This window comes from Mercenaria mercenaria, chromosome 1 (genome assembly GCF_021730395.1).
Source record: "Mercenaria mercenaria strain notata chromosome 1, MADL_Memer_1, whole genome shotgun sequence".
Classification (NCBI taxonomy): domain Eukaryota; kingdom Metazoa; phylum Mollusca; class Bivalvia; order Venerida; family Veneridae; genus Mercenaria; species Mercenaria mercenaria.
In genome coordinates, this window is record NC_069361.1 from 3,834,890 (window position 1) to 3,848,198 (window position 13,309).

Below are 13,309 nucleotides of genomic sequence, written 5' to 3' on the forward strand. Positions count from 1 at the left end.
TTTAAAGCAAAAAGTTCTTAAAACGAACGAAAACTTATGTATATTTTAAGCATAAAATATACTTATTTGAAAGAAAAAACAAATTTTGATTTTTTTTTTCAAAAATACGTTTTAAAATGTGTGTGTGTGTGGGGCGGGGGGGGGGGGGGGGGCGAAAAAGGGGGGACGAAATGACCAATTTGAAATCGCCGAGTGGGACGAAATGACCAAATCTGGGGACGGTTGACTGCGGGGACGAGTTGACTAGGGCGACGTGTTGACAATGTAAAATGTCTCCCGGTTTCAAACAAAGGTTTATCAAAAGACAGAAATAATACAATTAGTCAGCCACACTGTTACTATTATACTGGAAACATGTGTATTTTTCAGAGATACCAAAATTCGGGCCATTTGATATATGTGGGTTTGCGTATATACCATTAAACACTTCCCGGGCCTCAAAATTATTTCTTGAGTAAATTATCCGAGCAAGTAACTAACTAGACACCGGTAGGGATTTCCCGACCTCGATTTGGACCGTACACAGAGGATTCCCATAAAAACTGACATGCAGAGTACCTTTGCATTTTATCTTCATCATATTTTATTAAAGTAATTTAACTCAAAACTGCAACACATAATCTTATAATATCTGAGCATTTGTGAATTATTTGCATTGAAATCTGAGATTAATTAGATAAGTTCACAGCCACGTTGACAGGTCGGCAAGTTGCCTGTCACTCAAATCGGAGACGGGAGACAACTTGAGTGTGTCAGGTGTATTTGATAAGAAATTAAGAAAGTTTTAACTGAACAACATGAGAGTTAGATTCCGAAGGAGCTTGTTAATTAAACTGGGCGTTCTGACACTGGTGTTACTGTTCACTATCCCGTACTTTGTGAGCAAGTTAGACAATTCAAGCAGACAGGAGAGCCTGAAGTACAGATCTTGGAATAAGGTAATAATTTATACAGCCTTTTTGACTGTCAGTGATTTGCCGCTACTGTATAGCAACTTAATGTAAAGAATGAAGTTGTGCCTACAGTGCTTTCTTTGCTTTTTTAGTGCAAGTAATGGAAACTAGAATATTTATAACCCTTTAATTTCAATTTTAAAAGAAAAACATGATTGTAATGGAAGTTTTAATCAAATTCACGTTTTTCTTGGAAGTGAAGGATAAAATGATAATATTCTGATATTCTTTAGTATTGTACACTTCAATTGATCTTATTAACAGTTGAGTTTGATTAATATTTAAGTAAATAATGGTCACAATCTGAAATTTTTGTTAAATTTTCTCATGCATTCAGTATGTCTCAAACACAAGAATTGTCAAGTGACAGGTTCCCTGGCCACTTGCCTGATATCCTGTACCCTATGCAGTTGAAGTATATTTTCTTTTGAAACATAGATTCTATAGATGTTTAGCTTAGTAAATCGATGCATATAATTCTATATCCGTAACTATTTGTTAAAGATTACTCCAAGGGCATAGGAGCTGGGGTGGCAGGGGCGGCACACGCCGCCCCAATATTTCGAGGAGCGGCGAAATGCCAAACTCATAATTTTTGGAAAAGGCTAGAAAACATAATTGAGAATAATACAGCAGTCTTCCCTTGCCAGTTGTCAATTTATCATGAAGTGCATCGGCGACTGATATTTATTTGTACACAGAATCTTGTATCGCTGACACCTTGCTAGATCACCATGGTGACAGTGTACTGTACCAAGGTTGCTGTATTTTCACACCCCGCAGACTCTGACTACAGGCGATAAATAAAATTAATGAAAGTCAGTCGTATTTAATAGCATACTGCCGAACAGATTATAGACACTTGCAATTAATGTTGTGTCTCAAATTCTGCCGATTGAGTAAAACACAAATGCAAATCGGCATCTTTAGATGTCTTTTCATAAAATATATGAAATTAAATATTTTTGACACGTAAACAATTTGTTTGAAATATCAATGAACCAGTCATAATGAATCAGTGCATCAAATGTAGAAAAATCCTCATAGATTTTACAGATTTAGTTACATTTAAATAAGTATTACAGGCTACAGCTTCAATATAAAAATGGAAAAGCCCAATTAACCTTGCAATTTTGCGTTTCCAAAGCAATTATTCGGTGAAAAGAACCCTGAACTCCGTTCATTCAACCCTCAATGGTTTCAGCGTATTTCCATGGATTCACTATGATGAGTCCTTTCCTCGATCCCCTACTAAAACATTACTGGTTTTACCCTGGCAATACATTGTCCGTATCTAACATCATACTGTCATTACAGTGTTTTAACACAGTAAACTATAAATAGGGGTGAAAACTCGAGAAAAAAAACGAGTATGTTCAACAGCTTCTAAGCAGTCCAAGAAGTCGCCAGATTGCACTATTTACTCTAGCTATATGCAAAATTTTCATGGGGCCGCCCCGGACCTCGTTCGTGGGAGGGTCAAACCCACCCACCCCCTCAGCCGTCCCAATGCTCAAATCGTCCCTACACCCCTGTGTTCTAGTTAAACTGTTAAAGGGAATGACACATTAAACCGGATTTCGTATAACAAATAAAAAAGAAAATGAATTGAGGAAACAATATCAATATTCGATTTTTAAATGAATTATACACAAAACACATGTCAGCGCATAAGCCGCGCTGATCGGAAAGGACCGGCCATATGTTTATTATTGGAACTAATTGAATTATTTCCTCAGAATTAATCTGATAATTTAACATGTTTAAGAAGAAAATATATTTTGAAAAATCAGTTTTCAAAAGAATTATATCATGTTTAATATATAAATATACAAACGTTTACTGCGTTCATTGCCATAGCACAATTAATATCCTTTAAATATATGCGGCGTAACAAACACGTGTCTCTGATTAGTCCCGATAGAGTTTGATTGGATTATCACACCTATTGTTAATCAATTAATCAGTATATTTGAAAGCACACACAAGTGACATGTGACAAATAATGTCTAACGAGGGAAGTGCAGTTAAATATGATAAGCTTCAGGGTTCGAATTTAAGCTCGCATACTCGCGAAATGCGAGTGCAAATTTCAAACTGCGAGGTGAGATTTCAGACATCAGCATTTTTTTGCGAGTGAAAATTTTTGGCTGAATAATGTGCATTTCTAACGGTCGTCTCGATCTTACACTGTTCTTTCTTTAACAACTCGCGGTCATTGCAGCGCATTGTCATTTGCAGGACGAATTTCGGAGCACTCTTTCATCTTTCGTCGTAAACAGAAGTTTACACTCGATACATGTCCCGTGCGCATGTCTTTTCAACTGCTGACAAGTACCTGCGCTAATTTTGATGACGTTTACCGCATTCGGTGTTTTTTTTGGTAATAATAAGTTACTATTTACATAGCGCAGATACGATTGGCTTGACTCGTCACGTGGATGTTTGTGTTAATGATGTAATAAAGTGACAAGTCGCGGAAAATCATTAAATGCAAATTGTTTTTTCATTTAGCAAGTTAAAAAAAAATACCACTTGCGAAAAAATGCAAGTAAAAAATCTGGCTAAATTCGAACCCTGAGCTTTTATTTAATTTCATTTAATTGCCGATATTATTGCAAATTGAAAAATTGAAGAAAAACAGGTACATTCAGTAGAATTTTAGGACATGGAAATTCATTCACGAATGCGCAAATTTTCAGTGCGCACGCCGATTTTCAATCGTGTACAAGACGTAATGCGCAAAAGTATTTAATATCCTTTCGAAAATTAATTATTTATGATAAATATGTTTGAATTCAGCCATAAACCACTTCAAAAATACCATTTGTTGAAGAAATGCGGGTGTATTTCGGTTATGGTAATTTCCCGAGCGGTCGCCAAATTTCAATCTCGTATAAATCGTTTTCTGTTAAGTATTTTATTTTCCTTTTGTAAACTTATTATTTATATTAAACACGAATGATATCTGAAAAAAAAACACTACAAAATACCATTTATTAATAAAATACGGGTGTATTTCGGTTATGGAAATTTCCGGCGCGGTCGCCAAATTTCAATCTCGTATAAAATCATTTTGCGTGAACGTATTTTATTTTCCTTTCGTATGTTAATTATATATGATAAATATGATTGGATTATATCAAAAACACTTCAAAAATACCTTTAAATTAAAAAATACAGGTGTATTCCGGTTATGCAAAGTGTATTCCGGTTTTTAGGTGGATTCTGGTTTAATGTGTGACCCTTAAAAAGTACAGATTCCTACTTGATGTTTTGGTCAAGATGGTAGAAAAGTTTTTATTACAATGTATTGAAAGCATTTGTCTCAGGGTACTGAAGGTAAAGTGCCTTAATTACAGACATTTATATAAATAGTTGTTAAAAAGTACAGATTCCTACTTGATGTATTGGTCAAGATGGTAGAAAAGTGTTTATTACAATGAACCACGGCAACCTCTGTCCGATTGCCGACTCTGGCAGGTTTTTTCCCTGATAAGGGTTATTTTTTTAAAGAAAGATTTGATACAAAAACTCATGATCTAGTTTGACCAAACTTCAATTTTAAAGAAAGGTCATTTTTATACGCCCAAAGGGACGTATTATGTTATACCGGTAACCCCTGGTGTCTGTCCGTCTGTCTGTCTGTCTGTCCGTCCATTAGCAGTTTCGTGTCCGCTCTGTAACTCTTGAACCCCTTGAAGGATTTTAAAGAAACTTGGCACAAATGTTCACCACGTCAAGACTACGTGCAGAGCGCATGTTTTGGATGGCTGGCTTCAAGGTCAAGGTCACACTTCGGGGTCAAAGGTCAAATGGCTTTGTTTTGTGTCCGCTGTCTAACTCTTGAACTGCTTGAAGGATTTTAAAGAAACTTGGCATATATGTCCACCACATCCAGATGACGTGCAGAGTGCATGTTTTAGAAGGCTGGCTTGAAGGTCACACTTAGGGGTCAAAGGTCATATGACTTTGTTTCGTGTTTATATTGCTCTGCATTGCAGTTCTCTTGTTTTTATTTGGCAGATCCCTTTTTTGTTCACTTACAATAATTCTTTTTTGAATTAATTCCCTTTTATGTTACTATAGATAGCTTGCTTTTTATTATTGACAGTAGGGAAAAACCGAGACCACTTTTCTGTGGTACAACATGGATGGTACCTCCAATTTTTAGGTGTATTTTTACATATCTGTACCTGGTTAGGATTTTTTTCTGTGGACTAAGAGAATATTTTTTGGAAATTCTTCCCTTTGTTGTTCCTGTCCTTTGGGTTTCAACAGTCAAGTTCTTTAAACTTTGCCCCCTTCCACTGATATAACCCTTTGGGCGTATATTGCCCAGCTTGGCGGAGCTCTTGTTATGCAGAATCTGTGAGTCCAGTTGCATTAAAATAACATGATTTCTTAATGCTTGTTTTCCATTGCAAAATGCAATATGAATTACAGTTAGGAGTTTGTCCTTTTGAAGACAAATTTAGAATAAGTTCTTTTAATTGTTGTTTATTTTTCAGTTGGCAAATGATGTTAAGGAAATGTTACCATTCAATGATCCAAAGAAGAATGTGATTGCAAATCCATTAGAATTACCAGGATCTGCTAATGATTCATCAGTGCACAAAGTTTATGGTCCAAAGAGTGTCCTGAGGAAAGGTGTACTAGGAAACTATGAGCCAGACTATAAGATCAGTCATGGGCCTGGTATGATACTGTTTCTACTTTTCGGCCTTTTCTATGCAGAAAATAATACTCCAAAGCAGAATAAAATAGTTTCAGACTTTTCTGAAATAAACTGTTTTTGTACCCCACGACAACAAAGTTGTAAGAGGGGTATACTGGTTTCAGGTTGTCTGTCGGTCCGTCTGTCCGTAGACACAATCTTGTGCATCTTCACAGAAGTGATCAGTAACAACAGTAGTTGTGCATGGGACATGTTAGGTTCTTTCAAAAAAAGAAATTGCAGATTTACGGGACTTTGTTTTTGTTACTATACTATATACATAGACACAATCTTGTGCGCACCATCTCTCCTCATCTCCTTGACACAATTTAATGAAACTTCATACAAGTGATCAGTAACAACAGTAGTTGTGCATGGGGCATGTTAGGTTCTTTCAGAAAAACAATTTGCAGAGTTACGGGACTTTGTTTTTTGTTACTGTACTATATACATAGACACAATCTTGTGCGCACCATCTCTCCTCATCCCCTTGACACAATTTAATGAAACTTCACACAAGTGATCAGTAACAACCCTAGTTGTGCGTGGTGCATGTTACGTTCTTTTAGATAAATATTCTGCATAGTTATGGGACTTTGTTTTTTGTTACTATACTGTATACATACAGTCTATATACATACAGTCCACATAATTATGCAATTTTGTGTGCGTCAGATTGCAATGTACTGTGTCAGTGCATATGGGGGGTACATTCATCACCTTTAGTGATAGCTCTAGTTAATGATGAGTCACTCAGGATTGTTAAGTTGATATGGCCTATAATATGACAGTTGGTGTAGAACAAATAATGAAAATCTAAATGCCTTAGTTAGTCAACAATAAGTACAGATATATTAATTTATATTTTGATGAGTGATAAGTATCAGATTGTTAAAAACAATTTAAACAATCAGACTTAAATTAGATTAATTTTTCTTTTGTCAAATGCTAGTGGTTAAGGTTGCTGACTACAAATCACTTGCCCCAATTTGGCTAAACCCATGTGGGTTTAAGCCTTAAGCAAGGCGTTGAATTCTTCATGTGAGGAAGCCATCTAGCTGGCTTAAAGAAGGTTGGTTGTTCTACCCAGGTGCCAGTCCGTGATGAAATAATGCACGGGAGGGCTACCTGGGGTCTTCCTCCACCATCAAAGCTGGAAAGTCGCCGTATTACCTAAATTGTGTCGGTGCGACGTAAAAAGTTAAAATCCAACAGAAACAAAAGAAAAAATCATTTATGAAATGTTAATTAAATATGAATTGTGATTAACAGGTGAGGGTGGTCAACCAGTGTTTACAACAATGGAGGAGAAATCGGCTGCTGACAGATCTACTCACGAGTTTGGGTTTAATATGGTCAACAGTGACAAGATATCACTGGATAGAACTATACCAGATACTAGGATGGATGAGTATGTGTATTGTAGAGTTCTACATGTAGCTTATAAAGAGGTCCAGTGTGTGTTTGTAGCTTATTAGACTATTTTATTAGAACTTTTACAACCACCCTTTTGTCAGAGTCTGCCACCTCGGCATAACAAAAGTTTGTAAGTAAGCAGGTTTCTCAAAAACTATTTGGCTAAATGCTTACTAACTTCATACGTCTTAGGCATCAAGACATAACTTCACTTGACAAGTTACATAACTCTAGGTTTTATTTTGTCAAAAGTATGACATGTAAGTAAATTTCTCAGGAACAATTGTACTGAATGCTTTCAAACTGTTCAATAATAATAAGTCTTCAGCATCATGACACGACCTTTCTGAGTCAGGTTTTGTGTCTCCAACTGACACTTAACAAAGTTATGTCCCTTTAGCATCATAGAAAATATTGCTAAAACTTTAATATGTAATTTGTTATATAGAATCGCTTCGAGTTGTCAAGTGCACTGTCACTAAACAGCTCTTGCTATTATTTGTATATCAGTAAGACATACCACATTTTGTATCCTAGCTGTACACAGATATTGAAGTTTGCTGTAAAAGGATCTGTAAGAAATGAGCCATGCCATGAGAAAACCAACATAGTGGCTTTGCGACCAGAATGGATCCAGACCAGCCTGCGCATCCACGCAGTCTGGTCAGGATCCATGCTGTTCGCTTTCAAAGCCTATTACTATTAGAGAAACTGTTAGCGAACAGCATGGATCCTGACCAGACTGCGCGGATGCGCAGGCTGGTCTGGATCCATGCTGGTCACAAAGCCACTATTTTGGTTTTCTCATGGCACGGCTCAAATCATATTTTACACTACATAGCAACATGCTGATGTTTATAAAATATAGCTTTCAGAAATTTAAATTAAAGACAAAATACTGTGAAATCATTAATATTCATAGGGGACTAACTTGTGTTGATTTCGTGGTTGTGCAATGAATGGAAATGAATTTCAGACAAAGGAAAATTCATGGATATTTTCTATTTTAAACTTGGAAATCTATGAATTTCAGTCCCCCCAAAAAATAGCACCACAAAATTTAATGCTCACAAAATGGCATGATTTTACAGTACACAATGGTATGATGTTTAACAGTCTTGAAATATTTCTGAAAAATATTTTGTTTGTTTCTTGCATATCAGCAGTTGTACTCTTCATGGGCTCAGTTTCTTATATTTTATTACACAATTTCAACATGGCTATACCTGACCCTGTTCTCTCTCATTAAGTTCTGTCTCTGTGATGGTAACTTTAAGATATTATTACATTGATTTATACAGATGTAAATACTGGCAGTATCCAGAGAAAAGCAAGTTACCAACAGCTAGTGTTATACTGGTGTTCCATAATGAAGGTTGGTCCACTCTGATACGTACTGTACATAGTGTGGTCAACATGTCCCCACCGGAACTCCTCAAAGAAGTTGTCATGGTGGATGATTTCAGTGATAAAGGTATGTAAGAAATGGAGGATGTTTGTTTGTTTCAGTGTAAAATCAAAATTACTTTCACCAAGTGAACATCAGATGAACTTTTTGTCATTAATGACCCAAAGCGAAAATGATAAAACTGCTGTTTATTAATGAAAGATATTTGATAAAACAAGCAAATTTTCAGTGTTTTTTAATGGTTTTCAGTGTCTTAGCGTACTTTGTATTTTTTTTTCACTGGGAAATTACCCGCTGTATTTCACTGTAATATTTCAGTATTTCTCTGAAAAATTTGTTGATCCTCTTATTTTGGTCACTATATGTTGTACACTGATGTTACAATATTTAAATACGTTTTGCCTGAGAAATGAATTTCTTGTACAAATAATAATAATATGGCAGGATGTAAGTAAAAAAGACTTAAAGTTTACCATATAGGCAAGCATACCATACAAAAAAATGAAAGCAATAAAAAATGGTTTGAATTAAAATCTAAAACCACATCAGTAATCTAACTAGAGAACATTTACATATACTTCCCTTTTATTTTAAGTTTTAAGCACTTCTGATATAATAGAAAATATATTTGATGATGTCTCTTTATTAAGCATTAGTTAAGTATGTGTCTGGCATCCAGTTCATGCAGTTAGGTATTCGTCTAGTATATATCGTGTCATTTATCCATACAGAACACTTGAAGGGCAAGTTAGATGACTATGTGAAAGAGTACAACAAAAAGCACAATAATGTTGTGAAAGTGTACAGAAATAGTGAACGTTTAGGTCTGATACGAACTAGAACTCGAGGGGCAGAGCTGTCGACAGGAGATGTGATAGTGTTCCTGGATGCTCACTGTGAGTGTAACAGGAACTGGTTGGTCCCTTTACTGAGCAGGATTGCATATGACAGGTACAGCATAATTATATATTATTGTTACTTTAAATTGCTGACAACTGTTGATTTGTGTACAGAAACTTGTCTAACGAAGGTAGTTGTTTCTTCAACTCGTGCTCAGTAATCAACCTGAGGTATTTTACAGTTATAAAGATGAAAGTCACCTGGTTCATGTAGGTACCCAAAGCTAAACCAAAGAAAGGGGACTCTATGAAACTGACTGATTGGTTAAAATTAATGAAGGATCTAAGAATTTTCTCTAGTATTTTCTTTAGTATTTATCTCAAGTTTCCTCTACAAGTAATGGAGTGTTCCTCCAAATGAAACAAAGAATATTCAGTTACTAGTATACTTTTAAAGCAGAAAGACTTGAAGGAATGCTGTCATTTTGGTTTTGTTTTGCAAGTTGATAAAGTGAGTGATATGGGATGGAATGGTTAAACCTGCCTCTTTAAGGCAATGGTGAAGGTGTATCTGGCTTCAATATTATAGTAGTATCTTATCATTAACTTTTCTACTTACCTTGTGGACATTCTGGCAGAGTGGTAGTTTTACTGACTAAGAATCACTCCCCCACCTCTCTGGGTTTTAGCAATGCCTGGTTGTTATATGAGGAAGCCGTCCCGTGGGTTTATATAAGGTTGGTGATTCTACCAGTCCCTACCTGAAATATTGCTCCGAGGAGCACCAAGGGACTTCCTCCACAATTTATACTGTAAAACGTCTCCAGATGAACTGTATCAAAAACCCATGTTATCTGTTTCTCAATATGTAATTATTTTATGTTGTGTTGCATAGTATTTTGTGTTATTCTAAAAAACTGCTATGTTACTGAAGAAATGTCCCGCTGACATATAGAAAGATAAAAACTTTATTTTGTGGTGTTAGTTTTTCTTTTAAGTTTAAATGGTAATATTTGTTATCAGTTTGGTACATTGAAAAAGAATTTCCAGAGTTGGTAAAAAATTAAAAAGGTACATTATGAAACTTTGAAGCAATTATGAAAATGGCAGTCATTTTATTACCATGGTTACATAAGTTTAAAACATAATTGCAAATATCAATTATTCAGATCTGTTTATTTATTAAGAAATAGATTTAAAAAGTCACTGGAGCTCACCCTCAGAAAGAATATGATTGTGCTCTGAACCAAAATACAAAAATTAAAGTAATTTATCCATTTATATGTGTGACAGATAGTCATGTCTTAGGCACCTAAAATGACTTCACAGGTTTTGATAAATACTGCTTATACTTAGTTTCTATCCCTGCATTATTTTATTATGGTTTTATATACTCACACATGTATATTAAACAGTGTATGCTTTCAGACACCTTATATTCTCCGTTTTTGTGTTAACACTCACATTGCAGAACAATTATGACCGTCCCAATAGTAGATGGTGTAAACTGGGATAATTTTGCATATGCCTCGGTATACGGTCCAGCCACAGCACATCACAGAGGCATCTTTGAGTGGGGATTTCTGTATAAGGAAAGCCAGGTCCCTCAAAAAGAGTTACAAAGAAGGGACCATAATAGTGAACCTTACAGGTATTTTTTGTAAAAATATGTAGCAAGATATGTTTTTGAAATTTTAATATCACTGGTAAAAGTGGATTGTATATATGGGCATATCTGTTGAAACTTCTTTAAATCCATTCGAGTATATTTATTAAACATTTTCTTTAAAACCTCAATACTGACATGTGCATTATGTATAAATTGTAATAAAGTCTTTGCTAGGATCAGAGTGATACAAAACGGTACTGACATTATCATAATGATTAATTGGACTTTCCGAGGATTTATTAAAAACAATGTAAAATTATTTCAGTTTTCATTGAAACTGCTTTTTATTCATAAGCAGTCAAAACTTTACTTAAGTTTAATAGAGATAAAGAAGTAAGATTTTCACAATTCTTTATCACTAGATAGTAGTACTGTGTTTATTATTAAACATACTCCAGAAAATTTGGAAATTTACAGTATGTTAAAAAGGCTTAAAATTGATATGTCTGCATACACAATCACAATGCTTTTACCTTAGCAGTTTTTGTCAAGTTTCCATTTACAAGAGATCTATTTTTCCAATGGCTGTTTTATCTCTTGGGTGTGTTACATCTGGGTGTCAAGTGTCACAATACAATCATAATATTTATATTGTGATGTATGGCTTTTAAATGAAATTGGCTAACAGCTGTTGTGAGCGTGTCCATGCAAAGCTACACGTTGTGGAAACATGACACAAACTTCATTTATTGATCATGAAACCTGTATTTACTGTTAGCAATTTAGACCTTGTTTCCAGTGAGGAAGCAATATAATATTTTGGTAATATTAATATACAGACTTTAAATGTTTGTTTGTTGCTAATTTCCGAACATTTTCGTCTACTAAATACAACGGTTGGGAAGGTAGACTCACTTTGTATTATTTGATTCATTTCCAAAAAGACATTACATTTTAAAAATTCCTGAATCATTCTGTAAACAAACAAATTCCAGTAAATACAGGTTACATGATAAATCTTCTGTATTTTTTTTTTTGCAACTTATGACTTCATTACGTCAATTTTACAGAACAATATTAACAGTGCCCACAGTAGACATAATTAATTGGGAAACTTTTGAGTACAGAAGTCTGTTTACGACCCACAATCACAAAGTTGGTATATTCGATTGGGGTTTGTTGTACAAAGAAATGCCAGTCCCTAAAAGGGAAATGGAAAGGCACTTCCTTCAGAGTGAACCATACAGGTTTTTTATGGCATAGTGTATATGGGAGAAAGTGTACATTTACCCTTCATAAATGTAAATTCAAGTATGCACCATTCTAGTATACATTAATCAATAGGGAAAAGGTGTATAGTTGTACCATGAATAAGTATTTGGTAATTTAATCATACAAAATTTATTTAATTTTTGCTACACTGCAATAAAGTTTATTTTTCGCTGCACTGCTACAGTGTGTTTTGTTTACTTTGTTTCTATAGATAAATACTGTTTCTTTATTTAAATTCACTTTATGCTCCCTTGCTTATTTGTGTCTTGAATTGTATATATAAGATAAATGCATCAAGATTATTGATACTTAAGTCAGAGCTAAACTTATATGAATGGTGATTTTGAGATATCACACTTATGGAAATGAAACAATAAAACATTTAGTATTGAATAGTTTTAAAAGAAAATCACCCATAGCTATGTTCACATACAAGTTTTTTTTTATTATGCCCCCCTTTGAAGAAGGTGCGGTATATTGTTTTGCAGATGTGGTGTCAGTCAGTCGGTCTGTAGACCAATTGATTTCAGAATGATAACTAAAGAATGCTTGGATCATGAAAGTTGATAGGAAGGTTGATCATCACCAGTAGATGACCCCTATTCATTTTGAGGTCAGTTGCTCAAACGTCAAGGTCACAGTGATCCGGATCAGTTAAACGGTTTCCAGATGATAACTCAGGAACACTTGGGCCTAGGACCATGAAAGTTAAAAAGGAGGTTGATCTTGACCAGCAGATGACCCCTATCAATATTGAGTTTGAGGTCAGTTGCTCAAAGGTCAAGGTCACAGTGACCCGAAACAGTTTAACCGTTTCCGGATGATAACACAAGTATGCTTGGGCATAGGATCACCAAAGTTTATGGAGAGGTTAGCCATGACCAGAATATGACCCCTAAAGATTTTGAGGTCAGTAGGTCAAAGGTCAAGGTCACAGTGACCCGAAACAGTTTAACCGTTTCCGGGTGATAACACAAGTACGCTTGGGCATAGGATCACCAAAGTTTATGGAGAGGTTAGCCATGACCAGCATATGACCCCTAAAGATTTTGAGGTCAGTAGGTCAAAGGTCAAGGTCACAGTGACCCGGAACAG

The 13,309-nt window shown here is 35.2% G+C and overlaps 1 protein-coding gene across 1 annotated transcript in view; it reads left to right on the top strand.

The window, feature by feature from the left end:
• Positions 1-501: 501 nt before the first annotated feature.
• Positions 502-13,309, top strand: part of LOC123545142 (N-acetylgalactosaminyltransferase 7-like) — a 28,096-nt gene continuing 15,288 nt past the window's right edge. Inside the window, exons 1-6 of the mRNA XM_045331454.2 lie at positions 502-938; positions 5,465-5,651; positions 6,943-7,081; positions 8,388-8,560; positions 9,226-9,445; positions 10,805-10,984. Of these exons, the coding sequence (XP_045187389.2) occupies positions 798-938; positions 5,465-5,651; positions 6,943-7,081; positions 8,388-8,560; positions 9,226-9,445; positions 10,805-10,984 (1,040 nt within the window). The 5' untranslated portion in view covers positions 502-797. The remainder of the gene's footprint in view (positions 939-5,464; positions 5,652-6,942; positions 7,082-8,387; positions 8,561-9,225; positions 9,446-10,804; positions 10,985-13,309) is intronic.